This window comes from Lytechinus variegatus, chromosome 12 (genome assembly GCF_018143015.1).
Source record: "Lytechinus variegatus isolate NC3 chromosome 12, Lvar_3.0, whole genome shotgun sequence".
NCBI lineage: Eukaryota > Metazoa > Echinodermata > Echinoidea > Temnopleuroida > Toxopneustidae > Lytechinus > Lytechinus variegatus.
This window is the reverse complement of record NC_054751.1, coordinates 12,671,891-12,698,764: the sequence shown is the minus strand read 5'-3', so window position 1 is coordinate 12,698,764 and position 26,874 is coordinate 12,671,891. Positions and strand designations below refer to the sequence as shown.

The following is a 26,874-nucleotide window of genomic DNA, read 5'->3' as shown; positions in this document are numbered from 1 at the left end:
GCCAGGATGTTCAGTAATACTTGATTAACCTTAAGGCCAAGTTTCACGAACTAGGTCCATACTTTCTCTAAGTTATGCTGTCATTTCAAACACTTAACCTTTAGTTAAGATTAGGTGTTGACGCCGTCGCCGCCGCCGTCGGAAAAGCGGTGCCTATAGTCTCTCTCTGTTTCACAGGTGTGACAAAACCCCCAAAATACATAAAAAATTAAAAAAACAATAAAATACACAAGAAAACAATTATGATATATTTTATAATGTACATTTGATCAAAATCCTAAAAGAGAATCAGTGGATTAAAAAATAGCTATTTTGGGGCCTTATTTGGTCAATTAGAGCAAAACTACGATTTTTTCTATAAATCAGCATAATTTATGAAGTATGAGATTGAATTTGATTAGACCATTTTGTAGATTATGCAATGAGTAATCATTAGTAATGTATGTGCCAATCAGTTTTTCATTGCGATTGTGTGGTCAATCCACCCCCCCCTCCCCTGGGATTATTTATACTTCAAAATATCCCAGTCGTTTCAGGGCTATAAAGTAAAATTCCTCTATCAGTCAGTAGGCACTAGACAGGGCCCAAAAATGTGGCTTCGTTCATCCAAGTGATATTCATGACTAGAGAGGTTTTGCATATTTAATGAGCTTGATGCAGATCAAAAAACCTCTTTTAATTCGGTCATTGTTGCTCTAAAATTACATCAAAGTTCATGATTTTGGTAACATTATAAAGGAGAAGAATCACTCTTTCAGGTCATGTGTTCAGATTCATTTAAAGATTTTGTAATACTGATGAATTTTTTTTTCCTTAACATGCAACAAAAATTATCATTTTCACTTGACAAAAGTTGTTTTTCTTACACTTTATTTTTGTTTGAGCCCAAATGATTTTTAGAGCATGATAAAGCTGAATATTTATGCTTTGAAATGGTACAGGATTCAATACAAAAATTGGTTTAATTGGGTCAAGATCACACTCTTCATTGGCAAAGTACATAAAGCAGCTTGAAAACAAGAATACTGCACTCTGATTGGTCAAAGAGACCACACACTCAACAGTTCCAGCGCTGGGTTCAAGGCAAGGTCACACTCTCCATGTGGTAATCTCATCAAATTACGCACGGTTGTTAATTTGAAGCCTCATCCAGCCAATCAGAACACTAGATTTCATATGCTACTCCAAAATCTCGTCTTGAACCTTGGTGGGAAAATTGTGCTCTTTGCCCAATTAAAAGGTGCCGCATATTAAGAGTGACATTGTGAGGAGGTACAGAAATACAACTTTGTAGTGATAAAGATATCTTTGAGGCTCAAGTAAAAAGTTTTGCAAAATTTTCAACAACAAAAAAACAGAGGAAGAAAATTCAGTTTTGATGCACATTTTCAGGCCTAAAATTCACTTATTAATCAAAATATTTCATACAAAATAATTTACCAATATGAAAGAGTAATATTCATTCTATCTGACAGTGCAATGATATTTAATTTGACTTGAGATTAAAGTAGGTAAATTCTTAGAGAAAGAAATTCTCATGAATCAATAGATTTTGTAAGGAGGATTCAGCCACGAGATGATTTGGATGAATCTGGCCCATTTGCTCAATAGCATACGGACCTGCGGTCAGACTGTAAGTTGAAAAGTTCTGTGGTCCCAATAGTTTCAGCTATATAACAAAGTTATATTTAATTCTCAACCGACTAAATACCTGGAGCGTCCCATGAAAGGATTTGTAAGAGATTTCATCTGACAAGTCCCAGAGTAACATGCTTCTCAGTCAATGACAATCAAAGAAAGTTGTCAAGTCTAAAATCTTGTCGGACAAAAATGTTGAAACGCTCCCCTGGTATTTCGTATGAAGAAGAAGGTATGAACGCACTGACGGACAGAACAACAAATTCCAAATTATCTTGTACTCACAAATCCCGAATGGGGGTTATTAAGTTTGTTTTTTCAAATTAAGGTAATGTTGTTTTGAAGTTTGTACCAAAAGGGTATTACCATCTAATAAGCAAATGTTTCTATGGGAACATATAATCTCCACAGAGAATGTAAAACAATATCCAGGGACCAGTTAGGGATGCAAACTAAAGAAAGAAACCACAAAAAGCTTCAAGTTTATTCTTTTAACACAAATGATCCTGTTATCGGGAAACATTCAGCTTTGTTTTTTTAAATTGCCATCATTTAAATGCAAAGCATCAACCACAATGAGAGCTTGATTTCCCTGTTGAAAATTCAAGTCATCAAGTTTAACAGAGAATGTGTGAGAGAAAGAGACAATAAATCAGAGAAAGTGGAGAGGAGTGTGTGGCAAGAAAGAATGTTTAATTAACAAGGCAAAAGTGATTAAAAAGTAAAGGAGAGTGAGTGGTAGGAAAGAATGGTTTAACCCTAAATAGACTGGGCTATTTCAACACCTAAGAAGACGGGGGGGGGGGGGGCTGATTCAGCCCCCCCTTATGATCTCGGCCGTCGATCGCACGATCGCGACGAAAATTGGCACATGCCTTACCCATGGCATTATCTACAAAACTATAACATCAAATTCTGCAAAAAATCTCATGTCTCATTGATTATGCTAATTTATGCATAAAATCATAAGTTTGCTCTAATTAATAAAATTATGCCCCTGAAATGCTAATTTTTGTTTCACATACTCTAGATAGGCATCTGATCAAATTGATTTTAAAAAAATTTCAAAATCACTTTTATTTTCTTATGTATTCTATTGTTTTCTAAATTTCTTATGTATTTCTTTGTTTTTCGACTTTTTGTTTTTTATTTTTTTTTCAATGGAAATTGTCAGGGACTTTATTTTGACCATAAAAAAGATGAAATTAATTGATTTTAAGCAGTAAAAGGAAAAATAATGATACATTTATGAATTTTGGCTAAGAACACTATTTGCATTGGATTTGTACACAAATTCACGTTTTTGAGTAATTTTGGGTCTGCATGCACTTACGAAATGTTAAGTAATTTTGGAACCGCGTACCCGGGGGTCACAATTTTGGTCTCAAAAGTTGCGCGAGACTTGAAAGTAAATAGTGAGCGACGCGGTCAAAAAATTTCGCGCAGCGGATTTATCGCGAAAAATGTCGAGGGGGGGCTGAATCAGCCCCCCCCCCCCCCGCTTTTTAGGGTTAAGATTAAAATGCACTTGGAGAGGAAAGACGGGCACAAATATGGGACAGAGCACAGTTTTACTTAAAATTTATAGTCCAAGAAGAGTATAAAAAATAGGAAATCAAAAAATCAAAAGTAAAGAGGAAATGAGCTTCTGGAATGAAATAAATCATAGCATGCTAAAATTAGACACGAAGTATAACTCAAATATCATAACTCTAATAGTTTGGATTAAGGGCAGAACAGGCAATAAAAGGTTGCCTTTATTAATATCATCTTTTAAAAAATGCTGAAATACTATTATGTGTGCAGCGCAGACCTGGAAATTGGCAAAGATAAAATAGTATAACTCAAATAATTTGCATTATAAAAGTGCAGAGCCGGCAAAAGGGGGCAATTTGAAAAAGTTTTTTTCATGTTATTACCAAAAAAGTCTGTACTTAATTTTATGAGTGTAGCAACGAAAGTGAGGACTTTTCATAATGAAAACTGCTTGTGAAGAAGTGTATAAAATTTGATATTCAATCATATGGGCATGAAAGTAGAAACCAAATAACCATTGACCACAGAGTCCACACTAAATGATAATCTTATTCAGGATTTAATTCCAAGATGAAATTAAGTACGCCTATAGTGCAGAGTATAACGTACTTGAGTAGTACCGACTATTCATTCTTTTTAAAGAAATAGATCATCTAAAGTCCACACCCACAAATAAATGAAATAGGCATTAGGATAAATACTTATCCAAATAAAAATGAAAATTAAATTTTTCTGGGTAGTTAGAAAGTTAGAGGCAAAAGAGCGAGAAAGAGTCAGGGAGAGAGGGAGAGAAAAAAGGGATTTTCAAAAAAAATTCTCACATTTTGAAATCAAAAGAGAAAAAAAGTATCCCACCTGTAAAATCTTGTACTTCCTGCGTAATGACATCTGTTGATGAATACTGATTGCATGGTGACGTCTTAATTCCCTCAGCTCTAACTCTCTCTCTGAAAAAGAAAAAAAAAACACAATCACAGGAGGGATCTAAAAAAATCCATAACTAATCATCACAAGCCAAGGATGGATCAGGATTTCATTATTGATCAAGGAATGAACATGCCTAGAATAATAACATATTTTGTAAAGATTTTCTCAGTGCTTCCAGAAGGCTTACAGAAAAAAAAAACTTCAAGAAAAACAAATCTGAAGAAAAATATAATTTCAAGTTGTTACAAATTGAACCATGTAATGATAATATGATGACAATGACATTAAGTTTTATCTTGAAAATACAGTAATAAACAGTGTGCTCTTTGAGCTGTCATATTTTTGAAATTCAGATTAAGATTTAAAAGATTTCCTGATATTGTTATAACATATTTGTAAAATGATTAGAAATGTCTTCTGATATAAGCACATAAAAAATTGGAAAAATTATCATTAAACATTTGAAAATATAAGAAAATATGCACAAATTTTGCAACAAAATTACATTCTAGAAATCAATGGGCAATATCATGCAAAGTCACACTGTCACAGTAATGAAATGTCAGGCATCGTAGGGCCCAAATTCTGAAGTAAAGTTTTTAACTTTAAAAATATCAAACTCTGCTAAAATTATGGGAATCCTAAGATGTCAAAATACTGTTTACATTTCATATTTCTAATATTCACTAGGCTCTTTCCGTATTCTTAATGGTGAAGTTAACTGTCTTAAATTTAGCATCCCTGACAGTTACGAAATGACTTGGGTGTCAAATAAGCTGATAAACTGAACCTATATATATAGTTAGAGATTTGTAACCATACATGATTTGGCTTTCCATACATGTAATTACACCACAACTATACACCAGAGTTTAGAATATGGGCCTGGATACATTATTGACATGTGATATTTAGTTGATGTGACTGCAGTATTATACAATCCATCTGCAATTTACAATAAGCTGATATAAAATAAAGTACAGAATAAATAGAGTATACAATGATGTATTCTCGTGAATGTTGTATTCGGGATGGACTGCCCCCCCCCCCTACCCCCTCCATCGACTTTTCAAACTACAAGCAGTACAATAAAAATCTGAATTTTTTTTATTTTTATTTAATATGAATAAAAAATGCAAGTTTATTCATGATAAAAATTATTTGCAAACCCAATTTCACCTCAAATTTTCTTTCTTTTTCCACATGTCATCTTTGTAATCTAATTTATTAAAGGGTTTCCACAAAGAAAAATTGAGAGAGCTAATTTTTTCCTTATGTATCTATTTGTTTTTAGAATTTTTAATGTATTTCTGTGTTTTTTCATCTTTCGTTTTTAATTGTTTTTTCAGTGGAAATTATTAGACACCATTTAACAACTAAATTAAACCCTAAATTAATTAAGCAGACCAATTAGAATGTAAATAATCAAACTTTTATAAATTTCATCTCCCACAGACTTAGTACACAAAGTAGAAAACGAGCCATTTTCGGCATGACATTGTCTTGTAAAAAGTCCTGTAGCATCGCAATGCTATACATGTATGTTGCGAATTTGGTTTCAAAAGTTGTGCGAGGCTTCCCACAAAAAGGTTTGCAGCACTATCTGTTTGCATTTGGAAATATTGCGCGAAGTGTCGAGGGTGGCCATCATAACACCCCCCTGTCCTTTTAGGGGTATAACACTTAACCTCCAAAACTAAATAAACCCTAATCCTTATCTTTATGTTAGTCTGAATCAAACACTCTATTATACTTCTATCTCTAACCCTATGCCCTATGAGATATTACAACCGAGCAAATGTGGCAGAAGCATACGCCGTGTCACCAAAGATTCAGCGTGAAACGTACCAAAATGTAGATCCATGAATGTTGATCTGAATCCCTCGGTATGTGGCATACCATCTTTGAAACATTCACATGATTTACAATCATCTGATGTTGATGGTACCTCAGGTTGGGACCCGCTCTCTTCCAGTTCATCCAAACCAAGGGTTTCTTTGTCCATCTCACCTGTCAAGATATTGAAAAATATTGACTTATTTTTTTTCTTTTTTCATTTCATTTATTCTTCTACAAATCAATAAATTACAAAATAAAGAACTGATTCTGGTAAAGTTAGCTAATTATAAGAAGTAGAAATGCAAAATGAAGAGTTTTTCATTCAAAGTGAAGTGACTTAAAGTGAAGCATGAATTGTATACATTCAGGCCCTCAAGTATTTCAAGTCTTATTCAAATATAGTGAGACAAAACTCAGCAACACTGCTCAAAGTACTTAGACATGGTGAGATTAATTACCCCAATCCTGATAATAAAAGCATAATATGCTTACAAGCTAGGTCTAATTATTCAAAATAGGGTTCACAAACTCATGATATAATTCATGTTCCCATTTTGAAGTCGTACTTATAATTTATCATAATGATTTTATCATAATTTCATAAGTGATGTTTAATGAAAATACATAGAATTTGATGTCAGAGTTGTGTTTTTATACACAGAGACTATAGCAAAATAATAATAATATCATTCTCTCTGCACACACATTTTTCTTAAAGGTCAAGTTCACACCAAGAAAATGCTGACTTGAATAAATAGAGAAAAATCAAACAAGCATAGTGCTGAAAATTTTATCAAAATCGGATGTAAAATAAGAAAGTTATGACATTTTAAATTTTCTCCTATTTTTCACAAAACAGTGATATGCACAAATAGGTGACTCAGTCGATGATGTCCATCACTCACTATTTCTTTTCTTTTTTATTGTTTGAATTATACAATATTTCATTTCTTATAGATTTGACAATAAGGACCAACTTGACTGAAGCATATAGTATCAAACAATGATAATTCCACATGTTCAGGTATCACTTGACAATGAGAAAACTAGAATATTTCATCTAATAAAATACAATAAAATAGTGAGTGGATGATGTCATAGTCTCCTCATTTGCATACCAGCCAGGATGTGCAGATAACGGTTTTGTGAAATTAAGCGAAATTTTAAAAAGTCATAACTTTCTTATTTAACATCTGATTTTGATAAAATTTTCAATGTTATGCTTGTTGGAGTTTTCTCTTTATTCAAATCAAATTTTGTTGGGGTGGACTTGTCATTTAAGCAACTATACTACACACTCCCTCATGTGCGTCTCTGTGCTATAGATTGCCAGCATACTACTAAATTTATTGGCCTAGTTCTCAATATTCCATGTTTGTAAATCTGATAATTAACATTAATTTTAAAGACTTTCACTCGAAATTGATTGTTCAGTGCAACTAGTCGAGTTCGGGTTCAATTTGATAAAAGCATGCAATGCTCTGATATACTTACATATTTTTGCAGCCAGTATGGTCATGTGATATTTGCCAAGTAAATGCTGCGACATGTTATGATCACTGTGAAAATACATATTACACACTTTGCATTGAAGATAATTGCAGCCCTAATGAAAGAGAGAAAAGAGAGAAAAAGAAGGTAAAATAGACCAATCCTTAATGCACATTATAAAAACTATATTCAATAACCAGTAGTTAACAGGTAATACAGCCAAAATAAACTTTCAGGTAAAACTGATCCATTAACATGTTCTTTTTTATGTCATACTCTCCACACTCCAAACAGTAATAAGACATACAGGTGTACAACATTCACAAATATACATGGGGTAATTTGATGTTCACATTTACTAGTAGAAGACTGCTACATGCCTATACGTGTAGTATGCTTTGTGTTCATGACATCCAAAGTAAGTTGTTAGCATCACGGAACACAAAGCATGTATTGTGTTCCCACTATCCAGGTGAAAGACATTACTTGAGGGAATAAAAATTCATAACTTTCTTACTATCTATCCATTGTGTTTTGTTAAAACATATACTAGGGCACTGTTTCAAAACTTTTTTGCTATAATGATAAATTTACAATCATTCAATTAGATTGAAGACTTGTACTTATTTTTAACTGATATTGCAAATTTGTTATTGAAACAAATTTTATGAAAGGGGCCCCTGTCTGCTGCTCTGCCATTTTTGCCTCTTGAAACAATTATCCATCTTATTTATTTTTTATTTCCATTTTGATCAAGGGATACTTACCAGAATATCATTCTTGCTCATGTTTGACACCTGTTCATTCATCGCTTCATCACTTTCTACAGAGTAAGATAAAGAAAACAAATTCAAATATCAAACACACACAAATTAACAACTGAGTAGCCCCTACAATAAATCTGTTGGACTTGGTTAAAAGACACAGTTCCCTAACCCCCCCCCCCTTTGTTAGGGTTTTAAATTAAAATGTAATGAAAACAGAGACAATACTATCAAAACAATCAACTTCAAACTAAATGAAGTTGCAGTTAACACTTGATTTAAAGAGAAAGACTTTAAAACCAAGGTGAATTGTCACCATATCATTCTGGATCTAGATCTGGCACAGTAAACTGAACTTTGAGAAATCATGAAATCTCAGCTGAAACGATAAAACTATCGCAAGAAAAAGACACACCTGGGACGATTTATCATTATTGCTGGGGAAAAAGACAGAACAATTTGGTGAAAGCTCATGCTTCTTTTGCTTATTTCTGAGCAAATAACACAATTTTATCCACAATAATCTGGCATATACTTTTTTATACAGACACTTGTTTTGTCATTTTATCGAATACTGTATGAACTCATTTTGAAATCGTTACAATGGCATTCATCTTCAAGAGCTGTAATCAACATGTATGCAGCAAAGAAGATAATGATGTGAGGATGTACATGTACAAAGGCAATGTTGACTTATCAAGGAGCCGAAAACACCAAATTAATAAACTGAATGTACAGTTGGTTTGTTCACTTGACTATGATCAATGTTTCCAAACATAAAAATATGCCATATATATATGTCAAAATATGTAATTACATATCAAGCACAGAGCCAAAGTCAAAATAAACCACACAAGGCTTTATCTTAACAGCACATTTGAACAGTGAGGCTTTATCTTAACAGCACATTTGAACGGTGACAATGGCAATAACAGAGAAAAAAGAATTACCAGTGAAATTTCTGACAGAATTTTGAGTTTGTTTCTTGAGGAAAGCCTGACAGCTGGATGATTCTTGGTATTCCTTGATTTCTTTGATGTATCTCTCCTTGTCCTTCTTCTCCATGTCCAGGTATTTCTTCTTCACATCCGCTGCTAGACCGCTCCACATCTTACCCAAGCTAGATGAAATCTTACGACCGACCAGCTCAGGGTGACTGGCACGGAACCCTTCTCTCTGCTCAGCAAGAAACATGGCGTACCTACAGTTGACAGGGTTGGTCGCATTTCATTCATTAAACCTATGAAGCCTACAAGTTTTTTACATGTAGTGTAACATATTAATATTCTCAAATGTTCTATTTCAGATTATCGTTCACTGTATCTATCATGAATGTACAATAATAGATAGTGCATCGAGGTCATCGGAAACACTGAAAAGTATTCCAAAGGCTCATGCGCACAAATTTCCACACTTTTTTCTCTTGCATGTTGTTATACGTATTGGTATAACCCAATTTACTGGTACATTGTACACAGAGGAATAAAGGAAATGAACTGTGTAGGTATTTAAACATATATGTTCTTGCAAAACAAGAAAAATCCATTCCATGTACATTCCGTTTTACATTCTTGTAGACTCTCAAGGCTAAGGCAAGGGCATGGTTTACACCAAGGAAACATCTGTAAGCCAAGCATTTTAACATTTAAACACTGGACTCAATGGACTACCCATGAATGCATATGTACAGCATCCATTATTCAGGTTCTTTTCCAGTTAGTGTTAACTCGTAATATACATGCTCCAAAGCTATGATGTTTATGCGCATTTATTTGAATTCTACTTACGCTGATGATGGTGGTCTGGGAGCTTTAGCCATCTCAATGATATTTTTCTTTCTTTTCTTTCCCTTTGGCCAGCCTCCTTTTCCTTTCTTCTTCTGTAAGAAATCATAAAAAGGACAGCATTTTTAATCAAATGACCATTAAAATATAAAGAAGAAGGATCCTGGCATTTTACATGATCATTATAATTATCATTCTCATCAATGTCATCATCACTGAAACCATCATCTCCTCCATCATCATCATCATCATCATCATCACCATCACCATCATTTTCATCATCACCATTTACAACATCATTATTGTCATTATCATCGTCATCCTCTTCATCACCACCATCATCATTATCATCATCGTCGTCACCATCATCATCACTCTCATCATTGTCATCCTAATAATCCTCAACATGATCATTATCATCTTCCTCTTACTCAACATCATCATCACCGTCCTGATAATCATAACTTTGGTACATGGGTGTGTTTGTGTGTGTGTCGTATGCAGGATGGAGGGCAAAGATATTTGTGTTTGTACGGGGATAATGTTCTAATGTGTGTGTGTGTGTGTGTGTACGAGTGAAGGAAGAGTGAAAGGGGAGAGAGAGAGAGAGAGAGAATTGGGGCAGGGATCCTTCAGCTGCCTGTCCTCATTCTAGTCCGATTCCCCTTTTGGCTTCTGTTCTCCTTTTCTTCAGGGCGGTCATTTTTTCTATCTCGGCGCTTCCCTCTTGAAAACTTTTAGATAATTATAATCTTATATCTGCCTTTTTCTTATTGTAATGTTTCATGATCTTATACTTATTTATCATGCTAATCATTTGTATATATTGTGATTGTTATGATTTATTTCAATAAAAACTTAAATAAAAAAAAATAAATAACTTTGGTACATACACATCCAAGCTAAGAAAACAATTGATTAGAGACCATTTCATCAACTAAAATGTTGAACATAATATTACTGTCTAATAAGAGTGGGAACTGCTCAAATTTCTAGGACATTTTCTATAACAGAAGAAAAACAAAATGTTAAAGAAAAGCACCTCGGTTACTACAGGTGTTTTTTCTTCTACTTCCGGTTTTGGGGCTGAGGGTACATCTGATGCCATGTCAACAGTCACAGAATCTGCCGGTTCCACTGGTTCAACCGACTCCACTGGTTCTACCGATTCCACTGGCTCATCATTCGTTGCTAGGGCAACATCATCATCTTGTGCCATGGCAACCAAGTTTTCTCCATCTTGGGTACAGACCACATATCCTTGGCGGATAACAAGCTGACCTGTGAAATCAAATATTATGAAAGAGAGAATGCATTGAATGTAAATCATCATTACCATCATTATCACCATTTACAACAAAATTATTGTCATTATCACCATCATCCACATTTTCATCATCATCATAGCCGACCTAGCCGTTTCTGTGGCAGATCCAGGATTTTGAAATACAGGTGACGCAAGGAAAAAAAAATGAATTTGAATCGAGGGGGTGTGATTGATAATTTTATCAAAATTAAGCTATATCAATAGGTATGTTCAGTGGAGGATTCTGATGATATGGAGGAGTGTGGGGCTGAGTGTTCCTCTCATCCCCGCGCCTCTGTTTGGATCCACCACTGGCTGTATTATATGACTAATAATGGCCTTCCATAGGTGTACCTGAAGATTGAACTTGTATTAGGATAAAGCATACCTGTTGGGTGTTTCAGAAAGCTGATCTTAAGTTACAAGTGACTTTACGAATGACTGGTGATCCTTTCTTGTGGTAAATGATGTACAACAAATTACCATTGATGTTGATTTAGCGCTTAAGAATTAAAGGACCACCAGTCGCTCGTAAAGTTGCTTGCAAATATCTTATAAACAGCTTTATGAACCCTTACCTGGTTACATTTGATAACTGAGGGATTGATAGTGAAAAAAAAATAATTATGGGAGTTTAATAAGAAAAGATATTTAACTCCCACACTCATAACTGTCGATAACAGTTCAATATCCTTAAAGGGGAATGAAACCTTTGGAACAAATAGGCTTGTGTAGAAACAGAAAAATCAAAGAATAAGAATAAAGAAAGTTTGAGAAAAATCGGACAGATAGTGAGAAAGTTATGAGCATTTGAATATTGCAATCACTAATGCTATGGTGATCCTCCTATTGGCAATGCGACAAGGATGTGTGATGTCACTGATGAACAACTTTCCCTTTGGTGGACTATAAAATACCCTAAAAATGTCTCTTGCTTTTTCTTATGATGATACAAACTCTTTATCCATGATGTATTAAAAAAAAATATGTTTTACATGCCCTCATGTAGAAAGAACACATGATTTATGGATAGATGTGATAAAAGAGGCAATTCAAGTGAAATATATACTAAAGTAATGGGGAGAGTTGTTCACAAGTGACATCACACATCTTTGTCCCATTGCCAATTTGCTATCTCCATAGCATTAGTGATCGCAATATTCAAATGCTCATAACTATCTCATTATTTGTCTGATTTTTCTCAAACTTTCGTTGATCTGTTTCTTTGATTTTTCTGTTTTCACACAAGCTATCTTCTTCCAATGGTTCCATTCTCCTTTAATGAGCAGCAGGTAGGAACATAGGGATGATGAATCCTATATACATACCTGTACTGGAGAGTTCAACACTTGGTACTCCTACAACATTGATTAGGTTGACCGAGTCATTGCTACCATCTAGCTCTCCTACATTGCTACTGGCCTGTTCAACAGTCTGTACAAGCTTTGCTAACTCATGAGTAGGGATCTGGCACGTGACCGGGATCTCTTGTCCTTCGTTAGGTTCTACAACTCTGTCATTGCCACCGACCAGTATCTGGGAATCAGGTTCAAGGAGGGAGGACGATGGTACTGAATCATCTACATCTGTCTGCAGGGTATCAATGATGTTTATAGATTCTCCATCACCACCTATGAAATAAAAACCCAGAAGATGTAAACTATGGTCACATTCGCTGATATGGTTTACGGTACACCATGTGGAGTGTTACAGAAACAGTGGATAGAAGAAAAAAAAGAATAGATAGGCGAGAAAGTGGAGATTTGAGAGGAGAGCATTCTTTCTCAGAAGTAGTCCTGAAAAGGACTGTAAACCATCATCTATACTAGCTGATTCAAACCAGCATCTCCTCATCCGTCCTACTACTCAAGCTGTTTTTTTTCAACTCATCAATCTCTTCTGGTTTACAGTCCTTTTCAGGACTACTTCCAAGAAAGAATACTCTACTCTCAAATTTCCACTTTCTCGCCTATCCTTTCCTTTTCTTCTTCTATCCACTGTTTCTATAACACTCCACATGGTGTACCATAAACCACATCAGCGATTGTACATGCCACCATGCAAACCTTCAAACAGCATATGGTCACATTATTTTAAAGACACTATCAAACAATGCAAGCTAACGATGTGAAAACTGGTTTGTAATTTTTACAAAGATTTACCCCCTCCCCTGCCCCAAAAAAGATCTGAAAATTTTGAAGTTTACTAAGGCAGGTTCGAAACTAAAAATAAAAGAGAAAAGGCAGTATGGTCAGTTTATGAAAGGCAAAAGAAGAGCCAGGGCATTTAGCTATTTATTGGATAGCTGTATGAATAGTAAAAAAAACTAACCTGGTCCTAGTTCTACATTGCCAACTAAGTTTACTGTGTTGGTATTTGCAGTGAAAACCACATTGGTACTCCTTGGCATAGAAGACAATGGGTTGTCTTGAACCTCCAAGATCTCCATCCCTAACTGAGTCTGATCACCAAGACTACTAGTCCTTACAACCTCCTTCTCACTGAGTGCACCCAACGACCCTGCGACCAGATTGATGCCAACAGACAGTCCATCACCATCCTCCTGTATCTCCCTGTTCATGGATTCACCAATGATGACGGCAGGTCCAGAAGACAGTGCCCTCTGTTGATTAAGACTCTCCGGTAGGGTCTGGAAGATATTGGTGACCGCCCGTAAAGACTCTGGACTGATGACGGTACCAGTAAGCAACCCTCCCGGCCCACTTGATAGCCGTCGGAGGTTCGAGCTGATATCTGAGAGGGTGACATGTCCGATGCTGGTGGATGCAGCTCCAGAGGTGAGAGGAGAGTCTGTTTGGATGGTCTGATGAGCATTAGAAAAAGAGGCTACCAAACTGGAAATGAAAAAACACACATGAATTTCAAAAATAAATCAACACACTTTACACAACCACTAAAGTAAATTAAGCCTCTTTTGCAAAATAAAAAATACTCTTTTTTCACAAAATGGTCTATGGAATATTAGACGGCTGAAATCTGTCCTTTTTTTATACATTTTTTAACAACTTTTTGGGTTTCTCCTCCTTCACAAATGGCTAGCTAATGTTGTGAGGAACTTATAACACATTTATTCCCCGAAAAACCAAGGTTCTGACTTCACAAAATTGATTTCTTATATTATGAAATTATACCGTGGTGTTGATTACTAGATTCTGATTACCCCTAAAAATTCAATCATGTACATTTAACCACCAAGGGTAGATGGACATATCAGCTGCAGCCAAATGTCACTCGGAAGAGAGCCTCTAGTAAGTACGACAGCCAAGTTCACAGAAGTCAAGATCATGAGTACACTATCTGGACAGACTAAGCTCAAACATCATAACATGTATGCACAAAGCACTCCCTCATGCATGCTCTCCTACATGTACTGCAACTGTGATACACGTAGGCAGACACTTTTCAATACTGCCCATTTGTACAATGTATGACGGACTAGTCCAAGGTAATGTCCTCTCTTTGAAGGAAGACAAGATTATAATTCCCAAATTCTTAAGGCCATTTTGCACATCGATGTCATAGTATACTACCCACAAGTGTTGTTGTTGTTTGTTGGAAATTAATGGCGACCAGTCATACTTGATTATTACTGCCAACTCGTTACTATCCTTCTTACATGTACTTGATTTTATTTTTGACAGGTTCAGAGGTGTGATAATTTTACTGTTCTTAGTCAGGGCATTATCATCGATCTTGGCAAAGAATAAAAGGGCTTCAATAAACTTGTCGAACTTGATTATAAATATTATAAACAATTATTATTACAATAATGATTATTCAAATTTAAATCAAGTTTTAAATTTTATTTGTTAAATAAGAATTTATCTATAAATTGTTATTCAAAACAGCATTTTGTTATATTGTGTATCGAAGCTACGTACATGTACCGTAAGTACATGTAACGGTGTATTAACCGCACCTTTTTCTCGGCGGGATAGAAGCAAAAGTGGGGGGTGCGGTTTATACACGGTGACGGTCTGAGCCAGCCCACCGTAACCCCTCCCGTACATGTACGATGTCTGCCAGTTCACAACACATCGAGTGGCCGGGCGTAGCCGCCCAGGCAATGTCGTTTAGAGGGGTATGAGCCGCGGGTAATGGGAAGCGATTATTACAATATTAATTAAATGTTGTCCATAACAAACGCACCCACCTTCATGACACTAATTTTGACTTTATTCTCGATTCAAAGTAGTGAAGTTTCCTTGCTAATTTAAAAAGAGACGCAAAGCATACTCGGTAATATTTTGTCACTGCTGAGCGAGAGTTGAGTGAGCTTAGATTGCGTGGTAATGTGGTCATAGTGTGACTTAAGCTGGCACTATTCAAAGTCCCGTTTCGCGCCAGCTTTTTTTTTTCCTTCCTGTTTGCTTTTCAGAAGATACCATGTAAACCGCGCACGAGAGAGACGGCACAAAGCCGTAAAAAACAACTGGAAAAAATGTCAATTTCTTTGTTTCTTGAACCTTTCTGTAATCCCGTATCCAAAATTCATGCTAAGACATCAAATTTCTGAAAGTGATTGTGAGGTTGTGATGCATGAAATGTGAATGTTTCTTCCTCCTACAGGCTACGCCGGGAAAGACCAAATCATAATTTGATAAGATGTACTGGCATGACTGGTACTGTATCATAGTTTGCAATGTAATGGCAGTGCTGTGTGTGTACACTGTGACTGTGAGCTGAGTGAGTGTGTAAGTTGCCAATATTGTCAGGACCGTTCTTTCTTCCTAACATTTGTAGATAAATTGATCAAGAACAGCAGATTTCCGCATACCGGTAATCTCTTTGGATTCTTTGAAATCTTAAAATCTTAGATTTTGTTTCTTCGTACCTCAAATATGCATGTTGTAAATGTGAGAATTCGTTTTTTTTTTTTTAGTCCAAAGTTGGGGGTGCGGTTAATACACTGTTACTTACGGTACATCATAACGAAGCGGTTCAAGGGTCAAGCTTTATTGTATGTGCGGTATATATGAATGGATCGAGGGATCTACATGAGATCAGTCTGGTAAGAAACCTCTATTTTTTCACCTTTTTATTTATTAAAATATTTTTTGCACTTTATACGCATTAGGCGTATGAAGGTGTATAGATAAATCACACAAATTTACATGTTTCTATCTTCAAAGATGGATTTCCTATGGCTATGGAAATCCATCTTTGTTTACAAGTGTCTCTTATATGTATATGGGAGGCTTCGTAATGAAGAAGTATATGTCAATATATTTTTAAATATCATCACAAAGTCCTCAAGGCTAAATCCAAATAAGGTTGGCAATGGTTGGGCCATTTGGCTTATTTTCTCTTTTTCTTTAGAACAAATGCTTGATTAACACTATCAGATTCCATTACAGGTAATCATCTTAATAATTTGGCTCTTAAAGGAAAATGAAACCTTTGGATCAAGAAGAGCTTGTGTGAAAACAGAAAAATCAAAGAAACAGATCAACAAAAGTTTGAAAAAAATCTGACAAATAATGAGAAAGTTATGAGCATTTGAATTTAGCAATCACTAGTGCAAATGGAGATCCTCCAATTGGCAATACCACAAAGATGTGTGATGTCACTTGTGAACAACTGTCCCAGTACTTTTGTATATATTTACATGTAACTTAAACTGCCTCTTTTATCACATCTATCAGTAGATCATGTATTCTTACTATAGGAGGGCATATGATGTAATACAATTTTCAAAGAAAACAGTATGGAAATAGAGTTTGTATCAAAGATAAATTTTGTGGGTAGTTTATAGTCCACCGAAGGGAAAGTTGTTCACAAGTGACATCACACATCTTTGTGGCATTGCCAACTGGAGAGTCTCCATATAGCATTAGTGATTGGAATATTCAAATGCTCATAACTTTCTCATTATTTGTCTGATTTTTCTTAAATTTTCTTTGTTCTTTATTCTTTTAGTTTACTCTTTACACACAAGTCCACATGTTCCAATGGTTTCATTCCCCTTGAAGTGAATTTGATTCTCTTCATTACATGTATCTTTTTTATACGAAAAATAGAGATAAAAAAATGAACATTTCCTTGCCAAATTGCTTTACACAAATAGAGGGGGTACAAAAAAAATGCCCAAAATTCAAGTTTTTGAGTGCTCATCTAGTGTTACTTTAAAAATTAAAAAAATGCAACTGGAAATGAGTATTTTTGGTCACAATAGCTTTATTTTGGAGGCGCGATAGCTCAGTCGGTAGAGCAGGGGTTTCGGATTCCGGTGACCCAGGTTCGATTCCAAAGTGGTGCGCCAGTGCCCTTCGGTAAGGCATTTATCCTCATTACCAGGTCACTCAGAGAGGACCTTAAGCCGTTGGTCCCCTGGTTGCTTGCTCATAGACATTCATGCTTTCTTAGCAGTCAGTAGATAGACCAAAAGCTTCGGTCTCTGTTATGTTGGTTGTTCAGCTGAACTCCGTTGGCTTCACTCACCAAATACAGAGACCGAAGTTCTAGCGCGATCTGTACAGGAGACTCAATGGCCATATGTTTATGTATACCCAGTTGTTGTGTGTCCAGACGGGTTGTGTGTCCAAACGATCAGTTTTAAAAAGTCATTTGGAAAAATTTACAAGCGAAGTTTCATCAATTTTTAGTACAAAATGTTAGGAAATATTATAAAGAACAAAATAGAAGATGATTACAAGGAATGAATTCATATTTTTAGTGTAATCTAATGTTGTAACCCGCACCCGTTGCGGTACGGGTTAACCTGCCGGTATGCCTCCGATCGCGGGTTGCGGGCCGGGCCGAGTTCATTCTCAAACCCGCAGAACGTCATGCGAAAAAAGGGAGAATAAACGACGCATAATAAAAACATTCACAGTGAAAATTGAGTAAAGATCATGTGCTTCTTACGTGGCAGATTCTTTTAGAGACGTAGATATTTCCTTTTAAAAAATGCCGGCATATTTTTGTCTTGTGAATAGTGAACAGGACTGAGTCGGAGACAGTTCAACATGATAAATACATCGAGTTGCTCTTTCAAAGGCCAGCGCCAGTGCATGCAGCGCAGTCAAAAGCAACCGCATGGGCCAATGAAACTCGATGTTGAGTTTCCCGTCCCATTTTTCCCAGCTCATAATGAGGAACCGATTTCATTATTCATTATTTTTCAGATGAAAGTTTGACCTTTTGTAACCTTTTAACGCACTTTATTCTGTGGAACTTGAAGCCAGGGAAAAATTAATCATTTTTTTTCGGGGGCTCCATTTTCATTTTTTTTGTAATAATTCAGGGGCTCTTTTCAAATGCTACGTTTTTGTATTTTGAGGAATACCTGTTCACTTATTAAATTAATTATTACTTGTTGTTTAATATTGTATGATTTTTAAAGCTTTTCATGCTTAGAATCTTGGATGTGGGTGTGTTTGTGCGGGTGAAACTGTGAGTTGAACTTGATATAAATGAATTTAATATCTAATATTTACTCCATCTAATTCCAGTACTTGGCCATGTAATAAAGGCCCGCATACCCTTACTTTTCCTGAAGTTCTTTGAAAACGCAGATCTCCACGAAAATTGTATTTCTCTATGGGGGAGTCTAAATTTGGTGAGAATGAACTCATTAATAAAGTAAATATACATGACAATGAAGAAATCATGAAACTTCATTGGCAGTTTTGAAAAATATACCCGAAATATAAACTCTGTCTGAAGCAGAAAATCACCATCATTGAAGCCTTTACAGAGCGAATTGTCCCCCAGAGCTCTGGCAGAGAGACAGAGCTCAGACTAGCTAGCACAAGCGCCAATGCGTACGTGTGTGAGCCTCCCGTCGGCCTTGTAACAGATTGAGCTTTGATGATTTTTTTGTCTGATATTTACCTCATCCCCTGGAAAAATAAAACAAATGATTTTTAAGTTATAATTAGGAAATAATATAAGTTATTTTGGATGTTACTAGGCCGTATGATAACTCACCAACGCGAGGTTACTAGACTTTGGGATTTATTGAGGTAGCTCAACCATACCTCGAGCGATGTTCGTGCAGGCTCCACCACTTCTACGGTTGTTGAGTGGAGCCTGCACGAACATAAGAACAAAAGAAAAAAGATTTACAGGTATTTACAAGATATACAAGTAATTGTGTTACTGAAAAGCTTATATTAATTTTTTAAATCAGTTTTGAATCTAGATATCCAAACAGTTTATTTTCAGAATTTGATTTTCAAACGCGGGCCAAATTTCATAACGCGGTCGGGCGACGGGAAACTGAACATCGAGTTTTAGCGGCCATATTATCGAATGAAATACAAAAACAGAAGCAAATAATATAGAGATAAACGAGGAGAAAAAATGACTGTATCATTATCCAGGTATTTATTGCAATTTTGATTTACTTTATAGACGAGGTCCCATAGAATTGAATATTGTAATTATGATTGTGTGAGTCGCAGTGTCGACCGACCTGGACTGAAAAACAATCCTCGCTGGGCAGCCTGGGCTAGCTAGCGCGCTGAGCTGCGGTTCGCTAGCTCCGATCCAAGGCGTTAATTGCGAAATGCTTTCAATTTTGAGATCAGAGCGGACCCATTTCATGGTACAAAGTCACCCCAAAAAACATTTTCTCTCCGGAATAAAAGGCGAATTTGCAAATTGTAAGTAAATTCACTCTAGGCTAGGTAGTAGTAGACATATATTTTCCTGATTTGAGCCTGTATTGCGTGGGGATTGCAGAAATAATGTTTTTCATTTTTCAAAGATAAATTGACTTGCGGGTTAAAACCCGACGGGTCAGCGGGTCCCGCTTGCAAATTATTGGATTATACGGGACGGTACGGTTCGGGTTTTCACTTGCGGGTTACAACATTAGTGTAATCCACAGACAAAAAAGGCTTCAAAAAGATAAAGTGTTCGGACACCCGACCCCCCATCCTACTTAAGATCCGATAAAACGGGGAAGTGAATTTGCGTGACAGCCGAGGTAAGTCACTGTTTTTGTTCCTTTTAACTTGATTTTTCTCCGTTTTTTGTCAATCAATGCCAAGAGGGAATATTAATTTGCATTTTGGTAGCGTTAATTTTCAAAATTTTGATTCATTAAAGACAAATATTGAAAAGCCCAGACGGAGGGATTTTGCATTGCAAGTCCCCTAATGGTGGCTACACGATAGCGAGCCGTCTGTGTACGAGGAGAAAAAAAATGTTAAAAAACTCCTCGAAACAGACGGCTGCCAGCTGTCTAAGCAGTCAGGTAAAAAAAACCTCGGTATTTTATTATGATTCTTTTAATTAAAAGTGTGTGTTGTGACACTGCATTGGCATTCCTACAAGCAGAATGTGGCATTATCATGATATTGGGAACCACTGTTCACTTCATACAGCAGCGCTTTATTTAGTCACACGCACGGTTCCCCATTGCATTTCCACCTCCATTCACTTTGTACACAACAAGTGCGCATAGTACCGGGTCACTCACACATTGTACGAGGTTAGTATGTACTAACCTCGTACAATAGACCGTGTTTGACCCTGGATTTCGAAGTAGTCGGCAAACATCGCTTCATTGCTGAAGTAATATTTGCCGAAGCTCCTTCTCGCTACGCACCGGGGCTCTTGCCGGTAAGTAGCAAGAGTTTGTTGAATGTAAAAATAATAATAAAATAATAATCCGATAAAAAAAGCACATTTTGCTTACCTCGGCCTCGAAAGTGACTTCGCTTGTCTCTTCCACGGAAATACAAGGAAGCCCGTTGGTGGCGCTAATAATTTCACAACCTTGATTCAGCTCCTCGGTAATTTTATAACTGTATCTAAATTCTTTGAATGCGCAATCCTCATGATTAATTTACTAATTATGGGCACTAATTAATTAAATGCCTTCAAAAAACATAATTAATGATTATTATTGGTGATGATAACACTCATTTGCATTAATTTAAAAAGATGACTGATAAAAAAAATGAAAATAATATACGTGCCTGGAAAGAAACCAGCAGTACAAGCTTTGACGAACGTCAATAATACGTATACGGTATACCAAAGTCTATACAATGAAAAGATTGGACACTTCACGGACTTTGCGTAATGCCTTGCGTCGATATGCGTGTAAAATAGTGTAGGTGCCTATTCTTTCCCTTGTCGTGTCTTTGATATGAATATAAATCGCGCGCCCTCTTCAGGAGAAAATTGATATCAACGCTGACTGATTTCTATCTCCGTAAAATCTTCACTAAAGATCAAGAAAATATACATATTTTTAGAAAGAAACTTCAAGGAGAAGTCACGGAAGGATCTAAATGATTCGGTAAGTGTCATAGCAGGATGTGGAATATGTATTTAAACATAATATTTTATGTGGGCAAAAGCCCACTGTATTTTCGAAGTGTAGTGGTGTGTCGCGTGCGTATGACTGATAATCCTTCACTCGCGAGACGATATGAACCCATGGGTGAGTACCGGGTATGATGTGAGACTGAGTGGTTCCCAAAAGTTCAAAACCACGATTTGGCCCAGAATGTTCATGTTGGTTGCAGTGACTGAGTGAGCAAGTGCCAGTGAATGATTTACTAATTACTAGCCCTAGTAACAAAGTTACTAGGACTGGTAAAACAAAGTAAGCTAGCTCAGCTAACACGACACGCCTAACGTAACGGTACCTCTTCGAACTGCCGGGGGATCCCTGGCCTGTCCGGCTGGACTTACCCGGTCGTGTCGATAACTGCTGCGTCAGGTACAGAAACAGTAACATTTCCCATTAAAGATGTATCAGACCCTCCAAACTTGTCAACATGATGTTCTGTATCATCACTGGTGAATGAATCCAGCGAAAACTGATGCTCATTTACTCCTGTCAAATCATGATTCTCCATTATGAAATCATTGAAAAGAAGGCATTAATTAAGCAGAAACCGGATACTAAATTGTGTCGATCATCATCGCATCCAAGATCGCATGCATCATTAACACCGACCGTGCGCGCGCGCGCGCGAGCTGCATGCACGATATCAGTATGGCCGGTGTCATAAAAAATTGGCCGGTGTCATAACGGGCAGTCGATTAGTACCGGCGAAACTAATCGGCGGCTCCTTACCCGCCGTTTTGTTCCGGATTTTGTTGGGTGGTGCAATCGTCATATTCGTCAATTGTTCCTTCCAGGCGATTTGTTCCGATCCGCTGTTAACACCCCTTTAGCTTTGTACGCCAGTGTTATTTGAGGAATGGGGTTGAAGACATGGCTGGCTTGCATGCCAGGCTTGCGAATTGTGATCTGATGCAAGAAATAAGATGTGATTGGTGACTGGTGCGATGGGGCGGGAGGTTGTTAAAGCACTTCCCTGTGATCTTCAAAGCCTCCAAATAAAGAAAAATAAATCTTTTACATAAGGGGGGGGGGGATAAAGACCTTCATGATAAGTCCAAACGGAAATGGAACCCTCATTCACACCTAGACCTCACTTATACACACACACACTCTAATCAAGCACACAACCGCCCCAAAACGTCTTTTGCCTCCTTATAGGCAGATAATACGGATACGTTTTAGATATATAGTAATGCTAAAAAAAAAAACCTCAAGAATAATTAAAAAGTGCATGTAGTACAGTCCCCCAAATTATAGTGTAGACCTAACAGATGCAGATCCAGGGGGGGAGGGGTAACTCTGAAGGGGGAAAAAAGAGACGAATTGACCTTAAATATTGGTGAAAACCTTTGTTTCTTTCGTTTTCCTTTTTTTTTGCTTATTAATTGACATTTTGGCGGACCTTAAATATATTTTTTCTTTTTTCTTTTTCTTTTAAATCGGTACTGGTCTTCTTTATTTGAATAAAAAAAATGTATACACACATAATTTTACATAAGTACACAAACAAACGTTTTAACAAGTTATTCAGTATTAAATCTTATTTGCTGATATTCATATACACATTTTCCTTTCGTTTACCTGTCTCATTATCACATCTATTTCCAGAACATTATGAACATAATTTCAAATCATAAAAACGCCTCTCCCCTGTATGTTTACCGTCTTATTTTCTTATGTAGTGTTGTGTTTATTATTTTCCTTTTCACTTTTATGTATGTTTATATATATATACAGTGGCGTACCGTGGGTCATGGCATTGGGGGGGGGGCACCAGCAAATATTTCGAGTCACTTAGGGAGCGCGCGAAGCGCGCTCAGTTGCTAGGTATACTGACCTAATAGAGATATTTTAAGGACATGCAGTGCCATTAAACGGATATGTAGATCACTGATTAAATAATGCGAGCGCGAAGCGCGAGGTGAAAATTTTTGATATTCAGACCTAAAAAGGGACATTATGAGCATTTTTTTTAAAATCATGATACGTACCTGTCCCGCTAAACAAACATTGCGAGCGCGAAGCGCGAGCTGAAATTTTTGTATATATTGACCCCAAACAGGTATATATTTTAGGAATCCATTAAGAGTATACATTTTCAGCATATTCATCTAATGTTAGTACCATCCTTTGCAGATTTTGTTAGAATTACATATAAACACATTTAGCAATTTTTGTAGAAATGGTAATCATGATTATCATACGCATTTTACTAATCAAATACCGCGAGCGCGAAGCGCGAGCTGAAAATTTAGATCTGAAGAGGGGCATTTTAAGGCTTGTTTGCAGGAATTCACTAAGATCGTACGTATTTCACTAACCAAATGATGCGAGCGCGAAGCGCGAGCTGAAAATTTTTTATATTGTGATCATAAAAATCGACATTTTAAGGACTGATTTTAGGAATTCATTACGAGCAGACATCTAACCAATCAACTAATGCGAACGTTAGCACGGACAGGAAATATTTTATATAAAGACCTTAAATAGGGCAATCACTTTAAGTAGTCATGAAAAGAAGCAAATGTCACTACATGAAATAATAATAACTCGAATTGCGAAAAAATATAATTATTTGGTGTACAGTATATTGATTTGAAAACGGGAGGTTTTGGTACAACAGGATTATCTCGTTAAACAGTCTATGCGAGCACCAGGAACAATAAAGACATAGGCCCTCAGCAAATAATGTTTCATAAAGTTTATGAAAAATACTTCCTGTAATATAAGATAATTAAAATATAATATTTATATTGAACATAATTTCGTCTTTCCCCACTACGTTTCTCTTCTTTTCTCCCTCTTTTTCTCCTTTTCCCCGTTTTTTTTTGGCCAGCCGATGGGGGGGGCACGTGCCCCCCATGCCCCACCCCGTAGTTACGCCACTGTATATATATATATATATATATATATATATATATATATATATATATATATATATATATATATATATATATATATATATATATATATATATAAAAGCATCTTGGTTTTCCACGTATTGGCAATAAAAAGACATCAGGAATGCGACGAAACAAATTCACGAGTAATGCAGTTTTTGTAATGCCAACAATTGAGTTCTTTTATTCACTCTCCATATTTTCGGTAGACCTCTACCTTCTTCAGGGAACAATTCAAGAATCTTCCCTGAAGAAGGTAGAGGTCTACCGAAAATTTGGAGAGTGAATAAAAGAACTTAATTGTTGGCATTACAAAAACTGCATTACTCGTGAATTTGTTTCGCATTCCTGATATATATATATATATATATATATATATATATATATATATATATATATATATTGGGTGTCCCATGCACTCATCAAACTATGGAAGCTTAGAAGTGCCACCGAGATGTTGAGATAATTATCTTGGGAAGTCGACATCATGATAGCAAAAGATCAGATGACGAGATCCCGGATCTCATTCATGTCGGCATCTTTTAGAAGAGATGATCATAATGATCATGGATCGAAGATCTTGTCATCTGGTCATCTCTTCTAAAGGATGTCGACATGACGAGATCCGGGATCTTGTCATCTGATCATCTCTTCTAAAACATGTCGACATGATGAGATCCGGGATCTCGTCATCTGATCTTTTGCTATCATGATGTCGACTTCCCAGGATAATTATCTCAACATCTGGGTGGCACTTTTAAGCTTCCATATCAAACCCCTGCTTTTAGGGGCACCATATACTGTACATTCATGTATGATTTTGTATATATATATATTTTTTTTTAAATGATTGAATAACATGAATTGAATCGTAACTACAAATAGAATATGATGCATTATTAGATATTAAAATTCTTTTCTTTTCCCTTTTTTCTTAAACCTTAAACAATATGCAAAGGCTTAACAAGAACTAGTCACTTTTTTATTAGTGCTTCAACGTATTTGCAAAATCTATCAACCTCTGTACACAACAAAACAAATGTAATAAATCACTCAACTAATTGCACTCACCACAAAAATATGTGTTTGTTAAATTCCATTACTTTTAAGGTCAAGTCCACCTCAGAAAAATGTTGATTTGAATCAATAGAGAAAAATCAGACAAGCACAGTGCTGAAAATTTCATCAAAATCGGATATAAAAATAAGAAAGCTATGGCATTTTAAAGTTTCGCTTATTTTCAACAAAATAGTTATATGAACGAGCCAGTTACATCCAAATGAGAGAGTCGATGATGTCACTCACTCACTATTTCTTTTGTTTTTTATTGTTTGAATTATACAATATTTCAATTTTTACGAATTTGACGATTAGGACCTCCTTGCCTAAAGCACAAAATGTTAAAATAATGGAATTACATGTGTTCAGTGAGGAATGAAACTTCATTTCACATGACAATGACGTGAAAATAAAAATAATTCATATTTCATATAGTAAATTACAAAAGAAATAGTGAGTGAGTGATGTCATCAACTCTCTCAATTGGATGTAACTGGCTCGTTCATATAACTCTTTTATTGAAAATAAGCGAAACTTTAAAATTCCATAACTTTTTTATTTTACATCCGATTTTGATGAAATTTTCAGTGTTATTCTTGTTTAATTTTTCTCTTTTTATTGAAATCAAGTTTCTGTTGAGGTGGACTTGTCCTTTAAGCTACAGAGAGTAGATAATAAATTATACATAAAATTGAAATTAAAATGGGCTATTTTTCCGTTATTATCTTGAATACTTTGAGTTTCAGTGTCCATGTAAACAACCAAGAAGGCTAAAATTTCTCTCCAAAATAATTCGGCCCTTGATTTTTCAACATTTAATTGCAACATCTCTTGATAAATTTGTTTTACTTTAGAGTTACAATTAAGAAATGTATTTAAAGATGGCATGAACAAAGGAGACAACTTAAATATAGGTGGCAATTTTTATTATCACTTGTCAAATTTCCAATGGGTAAAATTTGGCTTTTTAAAAAATCCTGCATCATGTACCACCCCGAAAGAGTCAACTCTGGATCCGCGCCTGCCTAATATAAAATAGCCTAAAAATAATAATAGTAATATTAATAGTTATATGATGATGGTAATAATATTAATAATATTGAGTATGATAATATCAAAATTTAATAATAATCTTTCTGCACCCCGTGGGTCCGGCCGCGCGGTCGGGTCCACCAAACCGCGTGCGCGAGCCAGTGGCACGAACAACATAGCTCACGTGCAAAAATCCTTCTTTTATGAAGCTGAATAGGCCTACTCTTATTTTAAAAACATTTTTGAACAGAAATCACAATTT

The 26,874-nt window shown here is 35.9% G+C and overlaps 1 protein-coding gene across 1 annotated transcript in view; it reads right to left on the bottom strand.

Annotated features, from left to right (window-relative positions):
• LOC121424997 overlaps nucleotides 1–22,230 on the bottom strand; it is a 31,331-nt gene extending 9,101 nt beyond the window's left edge. Inside the window, exons 1-10 of the mRNA XM_041620912.1 lie at nucleotides 21,963–22,230; nucleotides 13,617–14,140; nucleotides 12,614–12,916; nucleotides 11,022–11,260; nucleotides 9,983–10,074; nucleotides 9,146–9,396; nucleotides 8,199–8,254; nucleotides 7,435–7,546; nucleotides 5,950–6,111; nucleotides 4,030–4,121 (exon numbers count right to left, since the gene is read on the bottom strand). Coding sequence (XP_041476846.1) covers nucleotides 4,030–4,121; nucleotides 5,950–6,111; nucleotides 7,435–7,546; nucleotides 8,199–8,254; nucleotides 9,146–9,396; nucleotides 9,983–10,074; nucleotides 11,022–11,260; nucleotides 12,614–12,916; nucleotides 13,617–14,140; nucleotides 21,963–22,129 — 1,998 coding nt within the window. The 5' untranslated portion in view covers nucleotides 22,130–22,230. The remainder of the gene's footprint in view (nucleotides 1–4,029; nucleotides 4,122–5,949; nucleotides 6,112–7,434; nucleotides 7,547–8,198; nucleotides 8,255–9,145; nucleotides 9,397–9,982; nucleotides 10,075–11,021; nucleotides 11,261–12,613; nucleotides 12,917–13,616; nucleotides 14,141–21,962) is intronic.
• Between the last annotated feature and the right edge of the window lie 4,644 nt (nucleotides 22,231–26,874).